Source organism: Schistocerca americana, chromosome 1 (genome assembly GCF_021461395.2).
Source record: "Schistocerca americana isolate TAMUIC-IGC-003095 chromosome 1, iqSchAmer2.1, whole genome shotgun sequence".
Classification (NCBI taxonomy): Eukaryota; Metazoa; Arthropoda; class Insecta; order Orthoptera; family Acrididae; genus Schistocerca; species Schistocerca americana.
In genome coordinates this window covers 296,145,843-296,169,462 of record NC_060119.1, presented here as the reverse complement: position 1 = coordinate 296,169,462, position 23,620 = coordinate 296,145,843, and the positions used below count along the sequence as shown (strand labels likewise).

General features: G+C 46.1%; 1 protein-coding gene across 1 annotated transcript in view; it reads left to right on the top strand.

The window, feature by feature from the left end:
• The window catches only part of LOC124544942 (glucose dehydrogenase [FAD, quinone]-like), a 32,600-nt gene extending 10,210 nt beyond the window's left edge, over positions 1-22,390 (top strand). Inside the window, exons 2-3 of the mRNA XM_047123726.1 lie at positions 1,810-2,141; positions 20,469-22,390. Of these exons, the coding sequence (XP_046979682.1) occupies positions 1,812-2,141; positions 20,469-22,055 (1,917 nt within the window). The 5' untranslated portion in view covers positions 1,810-1,811 and the 3' untranslated portion in view covers positions 22,056-22,390. The remainder of the gene's footprint in view (positions 1-1,809; positions 2,142-20,468) is intronic.
• Positions 22,391-23,620: the final 1,230 nt, after the last annotated feature.

Here is a 23,620-nt window from a genome sequence, read left to right as displayed (position 1 = left end):
TTTATTAACGACTACCCCTTTCAATATGTAGTGTAGTGAGTTAGATTTACGTCACTGATGACGAACTGTACTTTGTGGCGCCATTCTTGACGATGATCCACAGCGCATATTGAAACTGGTAGCCGTTAATGAAAGAAGTTCTGATCGAGAGGGTATTTGTTTATTCATTCAACTACTCTATAGTTATAGTACTGTAGTCTAGAAGACTGTTGTACAGATTCGGTGGTACCCACAAATCGCTAACATCTCGAGCCACCACAGGCTGTCAGATGTCCTTAGGATGTCTGCGTACTTGAGTTTGACATTCTGTGATAATTCTAGTTTCCCATTAATTGCATAATCAGTCGACCTATTTTTTTACGTTACACGACCTTGTGAAGGCAGAGTCTCAGGACCTGATTGGCAGCCTGTTCTCAGTTACAAAGAAGCTGCTCCTGGATTAGCCAAGGTGTCGACCAGGCGAACTAATTTGTATGACTTCAAATTGGCCCACTATTTGTCCGATTTCTCGATGATCACTTCGTTTGCTAACTTCCAGGCTGCGGTACTCTTCCCAGTCTTAGGTCTTCATTTATTACATCCGTTAAACACGGGATAATCTGTGGCGCAACTCATTTAAATGTGTCGGAGCGAATGATGTCTGGGCGTGGAGCTTTTCTCATTTTAAATTTTACTATGTCTTACGCCGCTTCTTTTTGTGCGAAATACCAAGTGACATTCTTCGTCGTGTATTCTGCTCCATCAGAACTCTTGAAATAGTCTGATATGGATCACCTGTGTTGTGTTGGCATCAGAGAGTAACAACTAAAGTATATATTCCGCTGTACTTCTCCATCTTTACTTGTTTTATTAATGTTATGGAAACTGTGTTGTATTGGTTTCCCACGTTTTCTTTCATCTGTATTGGAGAATACTCAGTATTGTAGAATACTCAGTATAATGTCGTTTATCGAAACTGAACTACACTTCTCGAACAATCACTATATACACACAAAAACAAATAACTTGTAGACGACCATTCATCAAGAGCGTCGGTGAGGTCTGTCGGAGTTGGTCCTAGCTTGGCGAGGAACTGGCTGTACTGCTGCTGCGCTGGCCTTACAAAACCGGCGGAGGTCGGCGGAGTACTCCAACTTTCCCTGTATCTGTGAGGCGACCTCTGCAGAAAAAGGTTTGCATTAGTCTCTAGCAAGTTCTGTTTGTTTTGAAGAATTGTTTTCCTCTTGGTTGCGTCTGCAAGTGCTTGTGTATGTTATATGGTACACAGGGGTGCCTTGAGTGTAGTCTGCCAGGCAGGGGCCGACTATGGCAGACGTAACATATAGTGTTGTGTTTTTGATTTCTTTCGTCAGACCAGTTTTTTCCTGTTATTTCTGTTTATCTGGACATATCTGCATGAGAATGCTTTCTGACTCAGCTATGGGATTTTATACGTATTTTTCATCTATTGCTCGCTGATATTTTGTTTCAGACCTGTTTCGAGCAGTTTTATTCCTTATGTATGCAGCTCAGTGTCAGGGAGATATAGCAGTCTCTTTTTCGTTAGACTGGATGTAATTTGTAGCTGTATTCAGTGTTTGTTTAACTTCTAAAGCTGAAATGTTTCTTCTTTGGAGTTTTTCATTTTTTTATATCAATGTATATGTATGACTTTCAACCCTGCTAAGAAATTGGGAGAAAACAGCGCAAACGACATAGGTGGCAGGAGGTCACCTGGCCTGATCGTGGAGTTGGTTGACTTTACTGATCTTACCTGTTGACAGCAGGTGGTGCAAATTGAGAAACTGTTCAATGGTCCTGCGTGTGCAGCTATGGACCCGGCAGCCGCTTCCCAGTGGGCGGCGCAGACTGCCAGCATGTGCCCCGTGGGCGGCGCCGCTGGCGCGCTGTTCGTGCAGCTGCTGGCCACGCTGGTGAGGGCGCAGTGCCAGCTGTCGGAGCGCAGCGCCTACCCGCCAGACACGGCGCTCCCGCTGCCGGAGTACGACTTCGTGGTGGTCGGCGCCGGGTCCGCTGGCTCCGCGGTGGCCGCCCGCCTCACGGAGAACCCCGAGTGGAAGGTGCTGCTGCTCGAGGCGGGGGGCGACCCGCCTCCCACCTCTGACATTCCCAGCTTCTACCCTTTGCTGGCGAAGACTGAGGTGCGTATCACCTGAGCAGCACCAGCTATTTTGCATAAACACAGAGGTTCCGAACGACTGCACCCAACAATGTATTGGGTTGTTGCATAAGTTGGTAACATTTTCCATCAAAATATGGTTAAAATGGCTTTGAGCACTATGGGACTTAACATCTGAGGTCATCAGTCCCCTAGAACTTAGAATTACTTAAACCTAACTAACCTAAGGACATCACACATATCCATGCCCGAGGCACGATTGGAAACTGCGATCGTAGCGGTCGCGCGGTTCCAGCCTAAAGCGCCTAGACCCGCTCGGCCACAACGGACGACCCATCAGTTTTAATACACTACTGGATATTAAAATTGCCACACCACGAAGTTGACGTGCTACAGACGCGAAATTTAACCGACAGGGAGAAGATGCTGTGATATGCAAATGATTAGCTTTTCAGAGCATTCACACAAGGTTGGCGGCGGTGGCGTCACCTAAAACGTGCTGACATGAGAAAAGTTTCCAATCGATTTCTCATACACAAACAGCAGTTGACCGGCGTTGCCTGGTGAAACGTTCTTGTGATGCCTCGTGTAAGGAGGAGAAATGCGTACCATCACGTTTCCGACTTTGATAAAGGTCGGATTGTAGCCTATCGCGACTGCGGTTTATCGTATCGCGACATTGCTGCTCGCGTTGATCGAGATCCAATGACTGTTAGCAGAATATGGAATCGATGGGTTCAGAAGGGTAATACGGAATGCCGTGCTGGATCCCAACGGCCTCGTATCACTAGCGGTCGAGATGACAGGCATCTTATCCGCATGGCTGTAACGGATCGTGCAGCCACGTCTCGATCCCTGAGTCAACAGATGGGGACGTTTGCAAGACAACAACCATCTGCACGAACAGTTCGACGACGTTTCCAGCAGCGTGGACTATCAGCTCGGAGACCATGGCTGCGGTTGCCCTTGACGCTGCATCACAGACAGCAGTGACTGTTATGGTGAACTCAACGATGAACCTGGGTGCACGAATGGCAAAACACCATTTTTTCGGATGAATCCAGCTTCTGTTTACAGCATCGTGATGGTCGTATCCGTGTTTGGTGACATCGCGGTGAACGCACATTGGAAGCGTGTATTCGTCATCTCCATACTGGCGTATCACCCGGCGTGATGGTATGGGGTCCCATTGGTTACACGTCTCGGTCATCTCTTGTTCGCATTGACGGCACTTTGAACAGTGGACGTTACATTTCAGATGTGTTACGACCCGTGGCTCTCCCCTTCATTCGATCCCTGCGAAACCCTACATTTCATCAGTATAATGCACGACCGCATGTTGCAGGTCCTGTACGAGCCTTTCTGGATACAGAAAATGTTCGACTGCTGCCCTGGCCAGCACATTCTCCAGATCTGTCACCAACTGAAAACGTCTGGTCAGTGGTGGCCGAGCAACTGGCTCGTCACAATACGCCAGTCACTACTCTTGATGAACTGTGGTATCGTGTTGAAGTTGCATGGGCAGCTGTACCTGTACACGCTATCCAAGCTCTGTTTGACTCGATGGCCAGGCGTATCAAGCCCGTTAGTACGGCCAGAGATGGTTGTTCTGGGTACTGATTTCTCAGGATCTATGCTCCCAAATTGCGTGAAAACGTAATCACATGTCAGTTCTAGTATAATATATTTGTCCAATGAATACCCGTTTATCATCTGCATTTCTTCTTGGTGTATCAATTTTAATGGGCAGTAGTCTAAATACAACAGATACACATAAAAGAGACTTTAGTTATCAATAATTTATTCTCATTCGCTATTTACAACAGTCTGACAACGCAGAGGTAACTCTTCGACTCCGCGACTGTAGAAATCACGTGGTTTTGAGGCGAAGAACTCCTCGAGCCATGTTTGGAGCGCATTTTCACCCACAAAGGAAGGTTCTTGAAGGCTGTCCGACAGAGAGAGGAAAAGGTGAAAATCTGAGGGCGCAAGATCATTATTGTTATTATTATTATTATTATTATTTTGACAGTGTAGCATACTGCGGGCGGGCGCTATCGTGGAGATGCATCACCTCACGCAGCCCAGCCTTCCTGATCGTTATTCTTGGACTGCGTGCGGAACACATCTAAATTGTTGACACTAAACGACAGCAGTGATGGTTATACCTCGTGGAAGCTATTCGTAGTACACTACAGCGTCGCTGTTCGACCAGATGCATGACATTATCTTTTGCTGATTCGCGGAAGTCTTCATAGAGGGAGTTGCTGCTTTGGTTGGGATCAACCATTCCTTTCTTTTTCTTATCTTAGCATAAAGACACGATTTCTTGTCACCGGTAACGATACAGAATATGACTGGTCACCGTTGTTCACGATCCAGCTGATGACGAACAAGCAGAGATGCACATATAGCCACCTGGTGATTTTTGTGATTTTGACGTAGAGTAGGCGGTACCCATACTCCCGATTTTTGAACCTTCCTCATTGCACGCAAATGTCGCACGATGGTGGAATGGTCACACTACATCATATTTGCCATTTCTCGATACATTAATGTCGGTCATTGTGAATTAATGCGTTTAAACGATCTTCATCAAACCCCGATGGTTGAACTTGGAGAGACACTAATGTTAAAACGATCCTTCCTAAAAACGAGAAAAACATTTTCTGGCGGTGTTCTGTCCTGTGGCGTTATCCTCACATAGGGCGCAGATTTCTGCCTCCGCTGCTGTCACCCCTTTAGTGAATTCAAACATAAAAATATATCGGAAATGTTCCGATTTCTCCACTTGGCACTGCATTTTCTAGTGTCCACAGCTCCACTCACTATTTTCAAATGACAAAATAGCAACACATAAACTCAAATACACGACTGGCTATTAAAATTGCTACACTAAGAAGAAATGCAGATGATAAACGGGTATTCATTGGACAGATATATTATACTAGAACTGACATGTGATGACATTTTCACGCAATTTGGGTGCATAGATCCTGAGAAATCAGTACCCAGAACAACCATCTCTGGGCGTACTAACGGTCTTGATACGCCTGGCCATTGAGTCAAACAGAGCTTGGATAGCGTGTACAGGTACAGCTGCCCATGCAGCTTCGGCACGATACCACAGTTCTTAAAGAGTAGTGACTACCGTATTGTGACGAGCCAGTTGCTCGGCCACCATTGACCAGACGTTTTCAATTGGTGAGAAATGTGGAGAATGTGCTGACCAGGGCAGCAGTCGAACATTTTCTGTATCCGGAAAGGCCCGTACAGGACCTGCAACATGCGGTCGTGCGTTATACTGATGAAATGTAGGGTTGCGCAGGGATCGAATGAAGGGTAGAGCCACGGGTCGTAACACATCTGAAATGTAACGTCCACTGTTCAAAGTGCCGTCAGTGCGAACAAGAGGTGACCGAGACGTGTAACCAATGGCACCCCATACCATCACGTCGGGTGACACGCCAGTATGGCGATGACGAATACACGCTTCCAATGTGCGTTCACCGCGATGTCGCCAAGCACGGATGCGACCATCACGATGCTGTAAACAGAAGCTGGATTCATCCGAAAAAATGATGTTTTGCCATTAGTGCACCCAGGTTCATCGTTGAGTACACCATCGCAGGCACTGCTGTCTCTGATGCAGCGTCAAGGGTAACCGCAGCCATGGTCCCCGAGCTGACAGTCCATGCTGCTCCAAACGCCGTCGAACTGTTCGTGCATATGGTTGTTGTCTTGCAAACGTCCCCATGTGTTGAATCAGGGATCGAGACGTGGCTGCACGATCCGTTACAGCCATGCGGATAAGATGCCTGTCATCTCGACTGCTAGGGATACGAGGTCGTTGGGATCCAGCACGGCGTTCCGTATTACCCTCCGGAACCCACCTATTCTGCTAACAGTCATTGGATCTCGATCAACGCGAGCAGCAATGTCGCGATACGATAATCCGCAATCGCGATAGGCTACAATCCTACCTTTATCAAAGCCGGATACGTGATGGTACGCATTTCTCCTCCGTACACGAGGCATCACAACAACGGTTCACCAAGCAACGCCGGTCAGCTGCTGTTTATGTATGAGAAATCGGTTGGTAATGCTCCTCATGTCAGCACGTTGAAGGTGTCGCCACCGGCGCCAACCTTGTGTGAATGCTCTGAAAAGCTAATCATTTGCATATCACAGCATCTTCTTCGTGTCGGTTAAATTTCGCGTCTGTAGCACCTCATCTTCGTGGCGTAGCAATTTCAATGGCCAGTAGTGTAGCAACAGTGAACTTCAAATGAAGAAGACAACCGATACATAAACCCACAACTACTGGAATAGGAAATGCAAAACAAAAATGCTACGACCTTACACACCAACCTAATACTTCAGTAACTGACTCCCTGATTTCATGTGCACGACGGTGGCCAAGCTGCAGTCCGCACCTCCTGACTCAGGTTGCGTCTTGGAGGGCAGGCTCTGAGTCTTACCTTTCAAGTCCTTCAATAATTGAGAGGACCGGAAATGGAAAATGTTCGAAATACCTTTCTCTCACAGAACGCGTTTTCAGTGCTATTATGTTCTCTGTACTCTGTTGCGTGTTGCTAGACTTGTTCCTCGTGTCGAATCATGGACGAAATGTTTCAAACATTCATTACTAGATGGGCCTGGTGCTTATACCAAGCAGTGCTTCCCAATGGAGTTCCAAGTACCATACATCAATGACTCCTACATTTAGTCTGGCACGATTTCAAGAGAAACCACACAAGTTTTTGGTAGTAGGGGCACCATTTTGGATTGTGACAGAAATGTTGCAATTGTAGAGTAACGAACAAAAGCAAGCGAAGTCTTTGTTGACTATGGTTTACACAAGATTCTTGAGTCAACTAAAACTGTGAACCATTTATCTGTTCTTCCAATGCATATACACTACTGGCCATTGAAATTGCTACACCAAGAAGAAATGCAGATGTTAAACGGGTATTCATTGGACAATATATATAAATGACTTAGTAGATAGTGTCGGAAGTTCCATGCGGCTTTTCGCGGATGATGCTGTAGTATACAGAGAAGTTGCTGCATTAGAAAATTGTAGCGAAATACAGGAAGATCTGCAGCGGATAGGCACTTGGTGCAGGGAGTGGCAACTGACCCTTAACATAGACAAATGTAATGTATTGCGAATACATAGAAAGAAGGATCCTTTATTGTATGATTATATGATAGCGGAACAAACACTGGTAGCAGTTACTTCTGTAAAATATCTGGGAGTATGCGTACGGAACGATTTGAAGTGGAATGATCATATAAAACTAATTGTTGGTAAGGCGGGTACCAGGTTGAGATTCATTGGGAGAGTGCTTAGAAAATGTAGTCCATCAACAAAGGAGGTGGCTTACAAAACACTCGTTCGACCTATACTTGAGTATTGCTCATCAGTGTGGGATCCGTACCAGGTCGGGTTGACGGAGGAGATAGAGAAGATCCAAAGAAGAGCGGCGCGTTTCGTCACTGGGTTATTTGGTAACCGTGATAGCGTTACGGAGATGTTTAATAAACTCAAGTGGCAGACTCTGCAAGAGAGGCGCTCTGCATCGCGGTGTAGCTTGCTCGCCAGGTTTCGAGAGGGTGCGTTTCTGGATGAGGTATCGAATATATTGCTTCCCCCTACTTATACTTCCCGAGGAGATCACGAATGTAAAATTAGAGAGATTAGAGCTCGCACGGAGGCTTTCAGACAGTCGTTCTTCCCGCGAACCATACGCGACTGGAACAGGAAAGGGAGGTAATGACAGTGGCACGTAAAGTGCCCTCCGCCACACACCGTTGGGTGGCTTGCGGAGTATCAATGTAGATGTAGATGTAGAAATATATTAGAGCTGGCATATGATTACATTTTCACGCAATTTGGGTGCATAGATCCTGAGAAATCAGCACCCAGGACAAACACATCTGGCCGTAATAAAGGCCTTGATACGCCTGGCCATTGGGTCAAACAGAGCTTGGATGGCGTGTACAGGTACAACCGCCCACGCAACTTCAACACGATACCACATTCATCAAGAGTAGTGACTGGCGTATTGTGACGAGCCAGTTCCCCGTCACCATTGACCAGACGTTTTCAATTGGTGTGAGATCTGGAGAATGTGCTGGCCAGGGCAGCAGTCAAACATTGTCTGTATCCAGAAAGGCCCGTACAGGTCCTGCAACATGCGGTCGTGCATTATCCTGCTGAAATGTAGGGTTTCGCAGGGATCGAATGAGGGGTAGAGCCACAGGTCGTAACACACCTGAAATGTAACGTCCACTGTTCAAAGTGCCGTCAGTGCGAACAAGAGATGACCGAGACGTGTAACCAATGGCACCCCTTACCATCACGCCGGGTTATACGCCAGTATTGCGATGACGAATACACGCTTCCAATGTGCGTTCACCGCGATGTCGCCAAACATGGACGCGACCATCATGATGCTGTAAACAGAACCTGGATTCATCCGAAAAAATGATGTTTTGCCATTCGTGCTCCCAGGTTTGTCGTTGAGTACACCATAGCGGGCGCTCCTGTCTGTGATGCAACGTCAAAGGTATGGTCTCCGAGCTGCTAGTCCGTGCTGCTGCAATCGTCGTCGAACTGTTCGTGCAGATGGTTGTTGTCTTGCAAAACGTCCCCATCTGTTGACTCAGGGATCGAGACGTGGCTGCACGATCCGTTACAGCCATGCGGATAAGATGCCTGTCATCTCGACTGCTAGTGATACGAGGCCGTTGGGATCCAGCACGGCGTTCCGCATTACCCTCATGAACCCACCGATTCCACATTCTGCTAACAGTCATTGGATCTCGACTAATGCGAGCAGCAATGTCGCGATACGATAAACCGCAATCGCGATAGGCTACAATCCGACCTTTATTAAAGTCGGAAATGTGATGGACGTATTTCTCCTACTTACACGAGGCATAACAACAACGTTTCAACAGGCGACGCCGGTCAACTGCTGTTTGTGTATGAGAAATCGGTTGGAAACTTTCCTCATGTCATCACGCTGTAAGTGTCGCCACCGGCGCCAACCTTGTGTGAATGCTCTGAAAAGTTAATCACAGCATCTTCTTCCTGTCGGTCAAATTTCGCGTTTTTAGCACGTTATCTTCGTAGTGTAGCCATTTTAATGGCCAGTAGTGTAACTAACGACTTTGATTTTGAAGATAGTGCCATTTTTTTTTCAATGTAGGCGCAAGGTGTCAGAATACAGCATGAGCGAATTGTCTCGTACTCATCCGTCTCGAACCACTTTTAAAAATTCTTACTCTGGAACAGAAAACTCGAAAAATTTCCACGAAAGTCCATAGCGTATGTGAGCCATGCCCACTTCATCTGAAAGAGCAGCGATGCTAACCCGTTGCAGTCAGAAAGTCGTGGTGACGATGTTGCCATTTCTTCGTCAACAGCATAGGGATTTTTACGGTATTCATTGCAACATCTGATGAGTGTCTTGTGTAAGAAAAAGAATTCAGTACTGAGACGTATTATTCTTGAATTCAATTTTGTTGCTCTCTTACAGTGAAGTGGAAAGACTTGACTTATTATTGTTGAAGTATCTACATAATCTTTTAATTCCCATCGTAATACAGGAATTTAAAAAAAAAATCATATATTTGTTTAAAGCAGACATATTCTGATTGAAACTGTCGGTACGATTAACGTATCAGTCGTAGATACTTAACAAAATTGAAGAAACTTCGCAGTCAAACAAACTGTCAATCAAACGTCTCGCATTGTTTACTTATACCGCCAATGAGAGATAATCTAAGAACTGTTGCGCCTTGTCGACAGAAAGCCTATGACCGTGAGGTACTTGCTTAAAACGTAAGTTTATCTTCTAACGATTAACATTTCAACTATTACCATATTGCTCAAATGAAGTGAATATGTATTTAAGAACTTCCGCTCTTCACATACATGGCCGAGCGGTTCTAGGCGATACAGTCTGGAACCGCGCGACCGCTACGGTCGCAGGTTCGAATCCTGCTTCGGGCATGGATGTGTGTGATGTCCTTAGGTTAGTTAGGTTTAAGTAGTTCTAACATCTAGGGGACTCAGATGTTAAGTCCCATAGTGTTCAGAGCCATATCTTCACATACAAATTGCTTGTTATGAGCTCACAAATACTAAAGCTAATTCTAATTTGTTTGCCTAATACGAAACTCTGCGCGATGTTCACTTTTTCATAAGCACAGTTCATTCATTTGTCACAGTCCACGTACGCTTTTCCCTTTGCTGACGAATAAAATAACGTATAACTTACGAACCGTCACACTTTTCTTTCACTTTCTCCGCGCACACACCTTTAATTTAAGAGTCCAATAAATAACGTTCTTCAAACGAGATGTAATTACAATCTGCCACAGAACAGCTCACGGACATCCTTGGCTCCTTCCCAAATGTTGAATCTCCCATACAAAATCTCTCTTTCACCTTCTGTCTTATACTCTCTGGACATCTTTCCGTAGTCTATAAGTAATTTCTACGTACGCAGTATTTCAGGGAATAGTTCTTCGTCCCACACTAACACAATGCCCGCTCCATCCATAACACCCTTCATTACGTCGTCAGTTTCTCAGAATAGTTCCAGTTCAATTCCTCCTCGTTACAGTTCTTCCTTCGATCCCCATCACCTTGCGTCACATTCGAAGCATTAATTCTTCAAATGATGTTACTTCTTTACAACATTACATGACCGTCCCCACATCAACGGACTTCCTTCATCCTCAACTGTGTCTAATCTCGTACGTCGATTACAAAACACTGGTATTTATTTCTATCGAACGAGCATAATATTGACTATAGATATCTTAAAATTTGCATCGCATAAAGATACAAGAAAAGAATACATTTACAATTAATGATTCAGATAACAATATTAATTCATTAACACTTCGTTTTGTACGTACAAAGATCTAAATAAATATGCAATGAATATGCACTGGAAAGGCAGTTAACAAACAGAGAATATCGTCAAATTAACGCATACGTAAAACGAAAATCTCCATCTCATCATAGCTACGTTTCATGTATGCTTTTCTTTGTCACAACAGACCAAATATTTATGGTACCCCATTCTCCTGACGGCGATATAGTTACTTTGCTATTATATCAAGTTCAATATATTTTGTGTTGTTGAAGCCTTCTGCGACACTCTTTCCAACGGCACAGAAAAAGTAATGGATTCCATAAAATAAGTGAGTGTCGTTATTCGAGAGCTATAAACGTTAAGGTTACTTGCGTACGTCAGACAGTTTGCCGCCCTGTTCGGTATAACTCAGCGAAATCCGCGCCTCCGTATATTTACTCGCTCTGAGTATATTTTCGGCGAATGGTTCACCCTGTAGAGTGGTGGTCGTCCCACGTTTTTGTTCGGCAGCCGATACTGACGCTCTGGAACGGCACCGCGGCCCGCATGTGTACCGATATTATTATCAATTAGTAGCCTACCTAAGTTAGTGTGTTACGAGCCACCAATAGACTAGCTACAGTAAGGGTGCGATAGGCCGCCGGTCCCTGAGTACTGATCGTCAAAAGTCGGCACCATTGCAAAAATATTATTAATGTCGACTGTTCTTTGTTTCAGATTGCCGCCACACTCAGCAACCCAAAAATTGTGACATAATCGCCTGGCGAAATTTTATTGTCTGTGTGAGCAGTGGATTGACTGTTTCACAACCTTGGAACACTTTTCAGAGATTCACCTATAGCCAGCCCTGTAACAAATGTCTGATATATTTTCTCAAATGTAAAAACATCGTTGAAGGTATAGCATGGTCATGTGCTCGGGAACAAGTATTCTATTGAAATTTAAAAGCAACGCAGTAGAGAAAATCTTGTCAGTACTGTCACAGAATTTTCCTACTACACACAAATAACAAATGAAATCAAATTAAGTAAAAGTACTATCGAAAACCAGTTAAAATTTAAATACATATTCAAACAGATTTCGGGATTGAATCCGCTCGTCGTAAACTTCACTCCAGTAATTCAAGTGGACACCTGCCAGTCATCTTCAGGTGAGCCATTGAAGACTGACGGAGCGTTTTTCTTTATTGGATTTCGTTCCCCCCGCCCCAGAGGGGGGCGGGGGGGGGGGGGGTGAGGGGCTGGCAGCAGCACAATACGCCGCTCTGCAGCCTACAGAAAAGGTGAAAAACAGAATCAGGAGATATCATAATAACAAAAGCAGGTGATAAAACGGCGACTGTTAAAAACGGAAACATGGCGAAAGAGTTGCGAAGAAAATATAAAAACAAAGGGTCGGCGATGTTGATGAAAACACTTAGTGAATAGACATGCACAATTAAAAAAAACACGGCGACAGTCTGGTTTCTGTTCGCAACAGTTAAAAACACACCTAGCGACTTGATGGTGACTGTTTGCAACGCTTAAAAAGGGGGACGCATAACGCTGCACTATGAAGGCATAGGACAGATGAGGATGGGGAGGGAGGGGGGAGGAGAGTAAAAGCAAGAAAAATGGGGGGAGCCAATGGTGGGAGAGGGCAGAGAAAAACGGGAGAAGCAGGGTGGACATGAGAAAGGTGTGGGGAAGGCAGTGGAGGGGAAAGAAACAGGGACTCTGGGGGAGAGAATGGAGTCAAGGAGTGGGTAGGTGGAGAAAAAACAGGATGGAAAGGGGGGGAGTGGGAGCCCGGGAAAAGGACAGAAGGAGGGAGGGGGAGGTGAGGATCGTAGTTGATAGGAGGGATTGATGTAGGGGGAGAGGGCATCATCCAGGAGGGGAAGTTGATGGAAGCCACCCCAGGAAAGGAGACGGACGATGTGGAGGTGGAGGGTAGGGGGGACACAACAGTGAAGGTGTGGCAGCAGGCAGGGGTAGGAGAGGAGAGGAGCAACCAGGAAGTAGGTCATAGAGGATCCGCGTGGGGAACAGGAGGCATATACAGAAGGCGAGGCAGAGTGCACGGCCTCGAGGATCTGGTAGGACATAGAATTTTGGGGGGGTGGGGGTCGGATATCCAGGTGGGACTGGTATAACAGACGATGGGACGGATTGGATTGGTAGGTGGAGACATTCACCTCTCCGCCTTATATAGTACTGTCGCCCATGTGTTACGGTGACAGAAGGTCCGCACCGCCCGGCGGCAGCGCCCTCGATGGTGGAACCGCAAGCATCTGCTGTCTTCGGCATTGCTGTTCGTCGCAGTTATCGTATTATTCCGGCGTCTTCGTCTGGAGCAAAACTCGGAGGTGACGGGATTCCACGCATTATCTAGCTGGTAGCCACTGTCACGGTTCATTAGATTTTCCGCGACGCTTATTTCAAAGGATTCTTTTATAATGGAGTCCCGAAAAGATGTTGCTGTTGGCGAAAATTAATGTTTTGTCATACTCCATCGAATGTCCGTTGGAGATACAATGTTCTCCAACTGTAGACTTTCTGGCTTGCAGAAGACGAACGTAAAGTTTATGTTCAGTGCAAGGTCCTTCCATTGTGCTTGTTGTTTGTCCTCTATAGGCCATACCACACCGACAAGGTGTTTCGTAAATTCCCGCCTTACGAAATAACGAATTATCCTTCACTGATCCCAGCAGGTCCGAAATCTTAGATGGTGGCCGGAAAATGACTTTCACCTGAAAGTTGCTAAGGATCTTACCGTTTTGAAGGAAATATTTCCAACGAAGGGAAGAAAAGCTACAGATTTTGCTGATGCGTTCTCCTCTTTATCCACTTTCCGGTTCTTGGTTCTAGCTGAGAATTCCCTGTTCATTTGCCGGGTTGAGTATCTATTGTCTCTGGACATTGTCATTAAGTGTGCAAGCTCTTTAGGTAATCTATCTGCTTCCGACACTGTATGGACCCTGTGTACAAGAGTTTTAAGCATAGTTATGGTTTCGGATGAGTGATGGCAACTCGAAAAGTACAAAGACAAATCAGTGTGAGTGGGCGAATGGTAAGCAGAATGTCCCAGAGAGCCGTCACTCTTCCATCAAATCAAGACATCCAGGAATGGGAGAAAACCATCTTTCTCTAATTCCGTAGCAAATTCCATATTCTCATAATGGAGTTAACACGATGTAAAGAGTACATTTACTTATCTTCTCTGTGGAGGCACATTACGAAAGTATCACCCACGTACCTCCAAAAACAGTTGTTCTAAGAACTGGCGATTCAAATGCTGTTTCCTCAAAGTCCTCAGATGGCTCAGATGGCTCTGAGCACTATGAGACTAAGCTCACCAGTCCGCTAGAACTTAGAACTACTTAAACCTAACTAACCTAAGGACATCACACACATCCATGCCCTCGGCAGGATTCGAACCTGCGACCGTAGCGGTCGCGCGGCTCCAGACTGTAGCGCCTAGAACCTCTCGGCCACTCCGGCCGGCTCGAAGTCCTCCATACAGAAATTAGCCACCAGGAGAGACTAGGCGCTACCCAGGGCGGCACTGTAAGTCTGTTCAAAATATTGTTGGTTAAACACAAAATATGTTAAGGAAAGAGTGAGCCGAGAAAAAGCAATGATGTCCGACTGAAACTGTTTACCAATCAGTGCCAAGTAATCAGCAGAGGTACCTTTGTAAAAAGAGATACTACATGAAAACTCACTAAAAGATCCGAACTGTTTAGGTGGGGAGCCCCCAGTCTGAAGACGAAATCGGCAGAGTTCCTTGTATGATGTGCCCATTTGCCAACCAATGGTCTCAGCAAGAAAGCAAGATGTTTGGCTAAATCATATGTTGGGGCATCAATATTACTCACTATTAGTCATAAAGGAAGACCTTCTCTGTGCACTTTAGGAAGACCATACAGCCTTGGTGGTACGCTGCCATGTGGTCTTAACCACTTGAAGGTCTCTAGAGGTAACAAGGAAGAATTCAGGAGTGTACATGTCTTTTGTTGCACACATGTTGTAGGGTCGTGATCAATCTTTCTGTACAGAAAGACCTTTAACTTCAAGCTGTGAGTTTGTAAAATACTATGACCTCAGTTTTAATGTACTGATGTATTCCTATTTTTGAATGAAATTTGAACCAAAAGTGAACATCGCAATCTGACTAACTTTTAGGTCGTATGTTATAGTTGTCAAGAACATTCTTATAGCACAACAATAACGAAACATTTTTCTTGTGGCATCGTTCGAACACGAAATATCCTTTGAGCAAACTCCTTCCAGAGTGCTGCACAGGGAGAATGGATCAAAGCTCGGTTGTTAAACGCCCAAGTACTGATCCGGAGTCTGGGGTTCGATCCAGTCAGTGCTGAGATTTTAATTCCGGTTGTCACTTCTTCCACCTCTGGCAACATTTGTTACTGTGGAAAATGACGAGCAGCTTCATGGTTCGCAATGATCGCTAAATTGTAGTTCATATCTGGCTGGGTGAAGGCAGCGGGGCACCACCTTCTCTAAGATCATTCCAGGTAAAGCACTGTGGTGGCACTAAACGTTGTTTTACGTAATTCCTGCACCAAAGAAAACGAAGTAAGTATTCGAGAATTCGAATGAAAAACAGTTACCAATGTGAGTAACTTAGAAGTATACATCCACGATGTAGCGTTGCAACTCTAGTAACTTAATAAAGGTTAGTCTTACGGTCCAAACTGTACAGCAATTAGGTTCCTTTCGGAGTATACTGATATGATAGCTCCATACTTAGCAATCATATACAACCGCTCGCTTGACGAAAGACCGTACCTAACGAATGGAAAGTTGCGCATATCACAACAGTGCTTAAGAAATGAAATAGGAATATCCCACAGAATTACAGACCTACATCACTGACAGCGATTTGCGGCAAGATTTTGAAACATTATGAATTATCTATAAGATAACAAGCTATTGGCACACGGAGTCGGCACGGATTAAGAACAGATCTCTCATGTGCAACACAAATGGTTCAAATGGCTCTGAGCACTATGGGACTTAACATCTGAGGTCATCAGCCCCCTAGAACTTAGAACTAACCTAAGGACATCACACACATCCATGCCCGAGGCAGGATTCGAACCTGCGATCGTAGCGGTCGCGCGGTTTCAGACTGAAGCGTGTGCAACAGAACTAGCTCTCTTTTCTCTTGAAGTAATGCGTGCTATGTCAGATTGATACTATGTTTCTAGATTTCCAAAAGGCTTTTGCTACCGGTCCTTACAAGCGGCTTCTAATTAAATTTCGTGCTTTGGAGTATTATGTCAGTTGTACGACTTTTCGCGATTTTATGTCGGTAAGGTCATAGTTCGTAGTAATTGACGGAAAGTCATCGAGTAAAAGAGAATCGACATGTGGCGTTCTCCAAGGAAGTGTTAAAAGCTGTCTGCTGTTCCTAATCTATACATCCGCTCTAGTGTTGGTACGTTGTACGGGATCTTGACCATATAGGATTGACGAAGGGTATTAAAAAAATATTTAGATCCAGAGATTAGTTCATTTTGCTCTACCGCGAAATAGGGGAGAGAGTGTCACGGGTATGACACCCAAGTTGAGCTGAAAATAATTAAAACAGAGACGTTTTTCGTTGCAGCGAGATCTTCTCACGAAATCTAAGTTGCCAACTTTTTCCTCCGAATACGAAAATAGTTGACAACGACCTACAAAGGAAGAAATGATCATCGTAATAAAATAAGAGAAATCAGAGCTCACATGGAAAGATTTACTGTTCGTTTTTCCCATGCGCTGATCGAGAGCGGAATGGTATAGAAATAGTGTGAAAGGGGCTCAATGAACTTCCTGCCAGGTACTTATGTAGGCATCGCAGAGTAGCCACGTAAATTATTAATTTTAATTTTAATAATGAGGCTGGCCGGTGTGGCCGAGCGGTTCTAGGCGCTACATTCCGGAACCGCGCTGCTGCTACGGTCGCAGTTTCGAATCCTGCTTCGGGCATGGATGTGTGTGATGTCCTTAGGTTAGTTAGGTTTAAGTAGTTCTAAGTCTAGGGGACTGATGACCTCAGATGTTAAGTCTCATAGTTGGGGGGGTTGGGTTGGGTTGTTTGGGGAAGACCAGACAGTGAGGTCATCGGTCTCATCGGATTAGGGAAGGACGGGGAAGGAAGTCGGCCGTACCCTTTCAAAGGAACCATCCCGGCATTTGCCTGGAGTGATTTAGAGAAATCACGGAAAACCTAAATCAGGATGGCCAGACGCGGGATTGAACCGTCGTCCTCCCGAATGCGAGTCCAGTGTGCTAGCCACTAAGTCCCATAGTGCTCAGAGCCATTTGAACCATTTTTTTAAAATAAAGAACAGCCTCAGTTGCACCTTTTACCTAGAATTTACCTAGGTTTCAGTCGGGATAACCTTCTTTAGAGCACTCGTGGCTGCCGCATCGCAGTCGGGAAGTAGGCCCGAGGCAGTGCCAGATAAGTTTTACAGTTTGACGATAATTTATGGATTTGTATTTTTAGCTTGACGATGTCCACTATGGACAAACGGTAGATACTGTTATTCTGAAGAAGGTTGGTTTATCCCGACTGAAACCTAGGTAAATTCTAGGTAAACGGTGCAACTGGGGCTGTTCATTGTTAAAATTAAAATTAATATTTGTACAGTTGCTGACAGGGCCGCGGAATATCGAAGATATTTATAGCCGTGTAAATGGAATTCTGTTGGTAACAACCTGTGGGCTGATGAGAGCTTTACCTCTATGGGGGGATAAGGTAGTTGACCGGGGCAGCAGGAAACGACACACGGATCTGTCAACAAACAAGTCACCTGACCCAAGTGTTCGCGAGGTGCGGCTGCCCTGTTGTATAGTCTGTCGGTAAACTGAAGAGCGAGCGAGCGAGTCCCCACTCTGCCAACCCAGCTACGCCACGAGGCCCTTCTACAGGCAGTTTCACAACGTAGTACCGGCCCTGCCGCGGCGCGCGCTTTAAATCTGTGGCGACCCCGTGTACAGATACGTCCCGGTTGCGTTTATTTTTAGACAAATGCGTTAAGACCATAAGGAATATAAAAGACGATAGCTTCTTCTGAAACACAACATTATATAGTAAATAATATTAACATAAAACGGAAGTCAGGACTCTACTACAAACATAGAACCGAATGCCTGTTTATGTGAATGTACGTTCGTCTATTGCTATTCGTAAAACGAACGCCATATAATGCAACCAATCTGTAGAATTTAAGGATTGTTCTTACTTTGTGTTTCTACTAAGAGGTAGAAGATTTCTTTGAAGGGCTGCATTGAAACTTAACACTTCTTACAACTTAAAAAGTACCAGGAATTTATAATTTTGTTTGTTGTATTAGTTCGATTTGCACTACTTTCTGTCACTGTCTTCGTAAACATGTCTAGAAAGTATGTGTACAATGTTATGTATATTGGGTATTCACTCTTTCGTCGGCTGTCAAAAAGGTTACATGTGTTTTGGTCGCATTAACGATTATTTGTTCTGTAATAAACCGGATTAGAGAATCTGTATTAAATTTTTTTAGAAGACTGGAATAAAGTGTATGAAAATTTTATGTTAAATATTACTTTTGGTGAGTCTGTTATGAGTAAACCAAGGGCATACAAGTGGTATAAACATTTCAAAGTAGGCCTTAAAGGACAGCGATTTTACAAGCGTGGATGAGATTAAAAATGCACAGTTAAGAGACCTATAAACTACCCTCAGGAAACAGTTCCTAAAGTGTTTCGGGAACGGAAAAAGACTGGCATTAGTGTATAGTATGTAATGGGGAATATTTTGAAGAGGACAACATTGATGTTGATTGACAAAGTTCTTACCAAAAAATAAAAATTAATGTGTGAACGCACCTCTTATGTCAAACCTCTTACATAGATGTCCAGAACCGGTGTACATGTTCCAAAGGAAATTTCAGCAGTGTTTAGAGCAGCTAATGCGCGCATATTTTAAGCAATGTGTCTTAGAATCAGGTGAGTAGTAACCGAGATAGAGATTTAGCGACAGAATACATTTAAATGCTGCAGTTCCACAAGCATAAAAGGCTTTACGTTATTTTGAAACTGTCTATAACGATGGATTTCTTCCAAAATTATTAGTTTTGTTTCGTGACGATTCCAGTAAACGACGCAGCTTATTTTCGCGTTCCTTCCTTATGCGTCCTATTGTGGCGAGGCTGACCCTTGCATAAAATTGCAGCCGTTTGATTTGGACTGGTAATATTAGCCAACAGTTCTTTTTGTGTCGCCTCTTTAACACACGTTATATTAACATTGGAGACGATTGAACGCTAGCCGGCCGGTGTGGCCGTGCGGTTCTAGGCGCTTCAGTCTGGAACCGCGTGACCGCTACGGTCGCAGGTTCGAATACTGCCTCGGGCATGGATGTGTGTGATGTCCTTAGGTTAGTTAGTTTAAGTAGTTCTAAGTTCTAGGGTACTGATGACCACAGAAGTTAAGTCGCATAGTGCTCAGAGCAATTTGTACCATTTGAACACACGTTATAATACGAGGGCTATCCACAAAGTACATTACGTTTTGGAATTAAAAATAAATAAAGTATTGGAAATTTTTTTATTATATACAGATGAAAGCCACACTTAAATACTGCTTTTTTACATAGTTGCCATTTAAATTAAGGCACTTATCGTAGCGATGGACGAGCTTAGAAAGTCCTTCGTCGTAAAATTCGGCCGCCTGCGCCTTCAACCACGTGGTTACCTCTTCTTGAAGCTGTGCGTCGTCATCAAAACGCTGCATAGCCAACCACTTCTTCATTGCTGGGAATAAGTGGAAGTCGCTCGGTGCCAGGCCGGGACTGTACGGCGAATGAGGAAACAACTCCCACTTAAAAGATTCGAGAACTTCACGAGTGGCATTTGCCGTGTGGGCCCGGGCGTTGTCGTGAATCAGCAAGATCTTTGAGCCCAACTTTCCCCTGCGCTTGTTTTGTATTGCTCTTCTGAGGTTGTGCACAGTTTGGCAATATCTTTGGGAGTTTATTGTAGTGCCTCTTTCCCGGAAATCTACAAAAACCACGCCTTTTCTGTCCCAAAAGAAGAGGTAACCACGTGGTTGAAGGCGCAGGCGGCCGAATTTTACGACGAAGGAATTTCCAAGCTCGTCCATCGCTACGATAAGTGCCTTAATTTAAATGGCAACTATGTAGAAAAGTAGTATTTAAGTGTGGCTTTCATCTGTATATAATAAAAAAAAATTCCAATACTTTATTTATTTTTAATTCCAAAACGTAATGTACTTTGGAGATAGCCCTCGTAACATTAGAGACGATTCAACGCTCGTTACCCCGCAAATACTTCTTCGTATTCTGTACATTTTCTTGCAATGCTAGGCGATTATCCATCACTTCTGGATACCGAAGTATATCAGTGAGTATACAAAGTTTACAGACGGACTATACGAGGCTTGGTCGTGTTGCAGGTGGACTGGGCCTACCTGACCGAGCCAGACGGGCGGTCGTGTCTGGCGTTCAAGGGCGGGCGCTGCCCGATGCCGCGCGGCAAGGCTCTGGGCGGCACCAGCGCGCTCCACGCCATGATCCACATCCGCGGCAGCCCTCAGGACTACGACGCCTGGGCCGCGCTGGGCAACGACGGCTGGGCATACCGGGACGTCCTCCCGTTCTTCAAGAAGCTGGAGGCCTTCGACGAGAAGGAGCTGAAGAGGAGGCCGCACACCGAGTCCGTCCACGGCCGCGATGGTGCCATCCGGGCTACAAAGTCAGAGTCCCCACTTTCCTACACGGTCGCTCTGGAAGAGGCAGCCCGAGAGCTGGGGTTCAAAATTATCCAGGACTACAGTGCCGAGCCGAACCTGGGGTTCGGACACGTACCTTGCAACATCGAGAACGGCACCAGGTGGAGTGCCGCTCGAGGGTACCTAGCGCCAGCCAAGGATAGGAAGAACCTGCACGTCGCCAAGTCCGCGTACGCGACGAAGGTGCTCGTCGATCCTAAGACAAAGGCGGCGTATGGTGTACAGTTTATAAAAAACGGCGAGGTGAAGGAAGTTAGAGCTAAGAAGGAGGTTATCGTTTCGGCAGGAGCTATCGACACCCCTCACATACTGATGCACTCGGGAATAGGACCAAAGGACCACCTGGAGGAGTTCGGCATAACTGTAATAAAGGATCTGAAAGTCGGATACAATCTACAGGATCACCAGGTTTACCCTGGGCTCTACTACACGAGGGAGCCTCCGCCGAAGAAGTCGCTCGAGGGCGCGGCCTTCGAGTACCTGTTGAACAGGACGGGGTTCTTGTCGGCCAGCAGGACCAGCACGTTTACAGGATTCGTCCGGACGGATCGGGCGCCTCCCAACCGAGTCGGGCTCCCGGAGTTGGACTCGCCGAGCTACCCGGACGTGCAGATGCACTACTCGTACGTGGAGAGAGGACAGTCGGGCGCGCTGGCCGAGTTCTACAACTACGGGGAGGAGGCGGCGGCGGCCCTGGCGCGGCTGACGGAGCGCGACGACGCGCTGCTGGCGATGCCGACGCTGCTGGCGCCGACGAGCCGCGGCCGCGTGCGTCTGGCCGGCGCCGACCCGCGCCTGCGGCCGCTCGTCGAGGCGGGCTACTACGCCGACCCGCGCGACCTCGACAACCACGTGGCCGGCGTCGCGTTCGCGCACCGCGTGGGCGCCACGCGGGCGATGCGCGCCGCCGGCTACTCGGTGCGCGACCTGCCGCTGGCGGCGTGCGCCGACCGGCCGCCGCTGACGGAGGACTACTGGCGCTGCGCGCTGCCGCACCTCGCGACGACGCTCTTCCACCCGGTGGGCACCGCCAAGATGGGGCCGGCCGGCGACGCCGACGCCGTCGTCGACCCGCAGCTGCGCGTCCACGGTGTGCGCAACCTGCGCGTGGCCGACGCGTCCGTCATGCCGCTGATCGTGCGCTGCAACACCAACGTGCCGGCCATCATGATCGGCGAGAAGTGCGCCCACATGGTCGCCCAGCACTGGCGCCGCCGCGACGACGCTCACCCTCTCAAGGAGGAGCTGTGAAGGGACAACCTTTCCCGTATGCCAGTCAAGATAACCGTTTCACGTAATTTCGTCCTCATCAGACCATATTCGTAGTGACACAGTAACCTATCTTACAGCTAATCTATAGCGTGTTTCATATTTCATGTTACACATTTCTAAAGGTTGTAAGAGGCACTTAAGGAGATCAGTTTTTACATAGGAACTCATGTTCTGAAACGTAATACGAAGACACTACAGAGCGTCAAAGTTAGTAGGTGCCGGTGTCTATACAGGGTGCTACAAAAAGGTACGGCCGAACTTTCAGGAAACATTCCTCACACAAAGAAAGGAAATATGCTATGTGGATATGTGCCCGGAAACGCTTACTTTCCATGTTAGAGCTCATTTTATTACTTCTCATCAAATCACATTAATCGTGGAATGGAAACACACAGCAACAGAACATACCAGCGTGACTTCAAACACTTTGTTACAGGAAACGTTCAAAAGTCCACCGTTAGCGAGGATACATGCATCCACCCTCCGTCGCATGGAATCCCTGATGCGCTGATGCAGCCCTGGAGAATGGCGTATTGTGTCACAGCCGTCCACAATACGAGCACGAAGAGTCTCAACATTTGGTACCGGGGTTGCGTAGACAAGAGCTTTCAAATGCCCCCATAAATGAAAGTCGAGAGGGTTGAGGCCAGGAGAGCGTGGAGGCCATGGAATTGGTCCGCCTCTACCAATCCATCGGTCACCGAATCTGTTGTTGAGAAGCGTACGAACACTTCGACTGAAATGTGCAGGAGCTCCATCGTGCATGAACCACATGTTGTGTCGTACTTGTAAAGGCACATATTCTAGCAGCACTGGTAGAGTATCCCGTATGAAATCATGATAACGTGCTCTATTGAGCGTAGGTGGAACGAAACTAAAATGAGCTCTAACATGGAAAGTAAGCGTTGCCGGACACATGTCCACATAACATCTTTCCTTTATTTGTGTGTGAGGAATGTTTCCTGAAAGTTTGGCCGTACCTTTTTGTAGCACCCTGTATACAGGATGAAAAGTATTTAAACCGACAAACTCTGGGAGGTTGTAGGGGACATCAAAACAAATATTTTTCCCTAATGTCATTTTTCCCAATGAGGAGTATTTAAACCAGTAGAGGAAGATTTCTCTGGCGGCAAATTAATTAAACCAACAAACACTTTTCCATTTTTTTTATGACCAAGAGACAACACATTAACACAGCCCAGTTTCAATTACAGTAGATTTTCAAAAATGCCTCCATTGACACGTAAACAAAGGTTACACCGTCGGATCATGTTCTGTCTGACACGGGCAAAAAGCCCCAGGAGTATCCTGAATTGTTCCTGCTGCTGCTACTATCCGGGCAACCAGATCCTCTTCTGATGCTACAGGGGTTGCGTAAACAAGATTGCGCATCTCTCACCACACAAAAAAGTCCAGAGGGGACATACCTGGGGACTGAGCAGGCCGTGGTACAGGACCACCTCTGGCAATCCACGTTTCTGGGAACCGTCGGTCTAGGAATCGACGCACACGACGACTGAGATGTGCCGGCGCCCCGTCGTCTT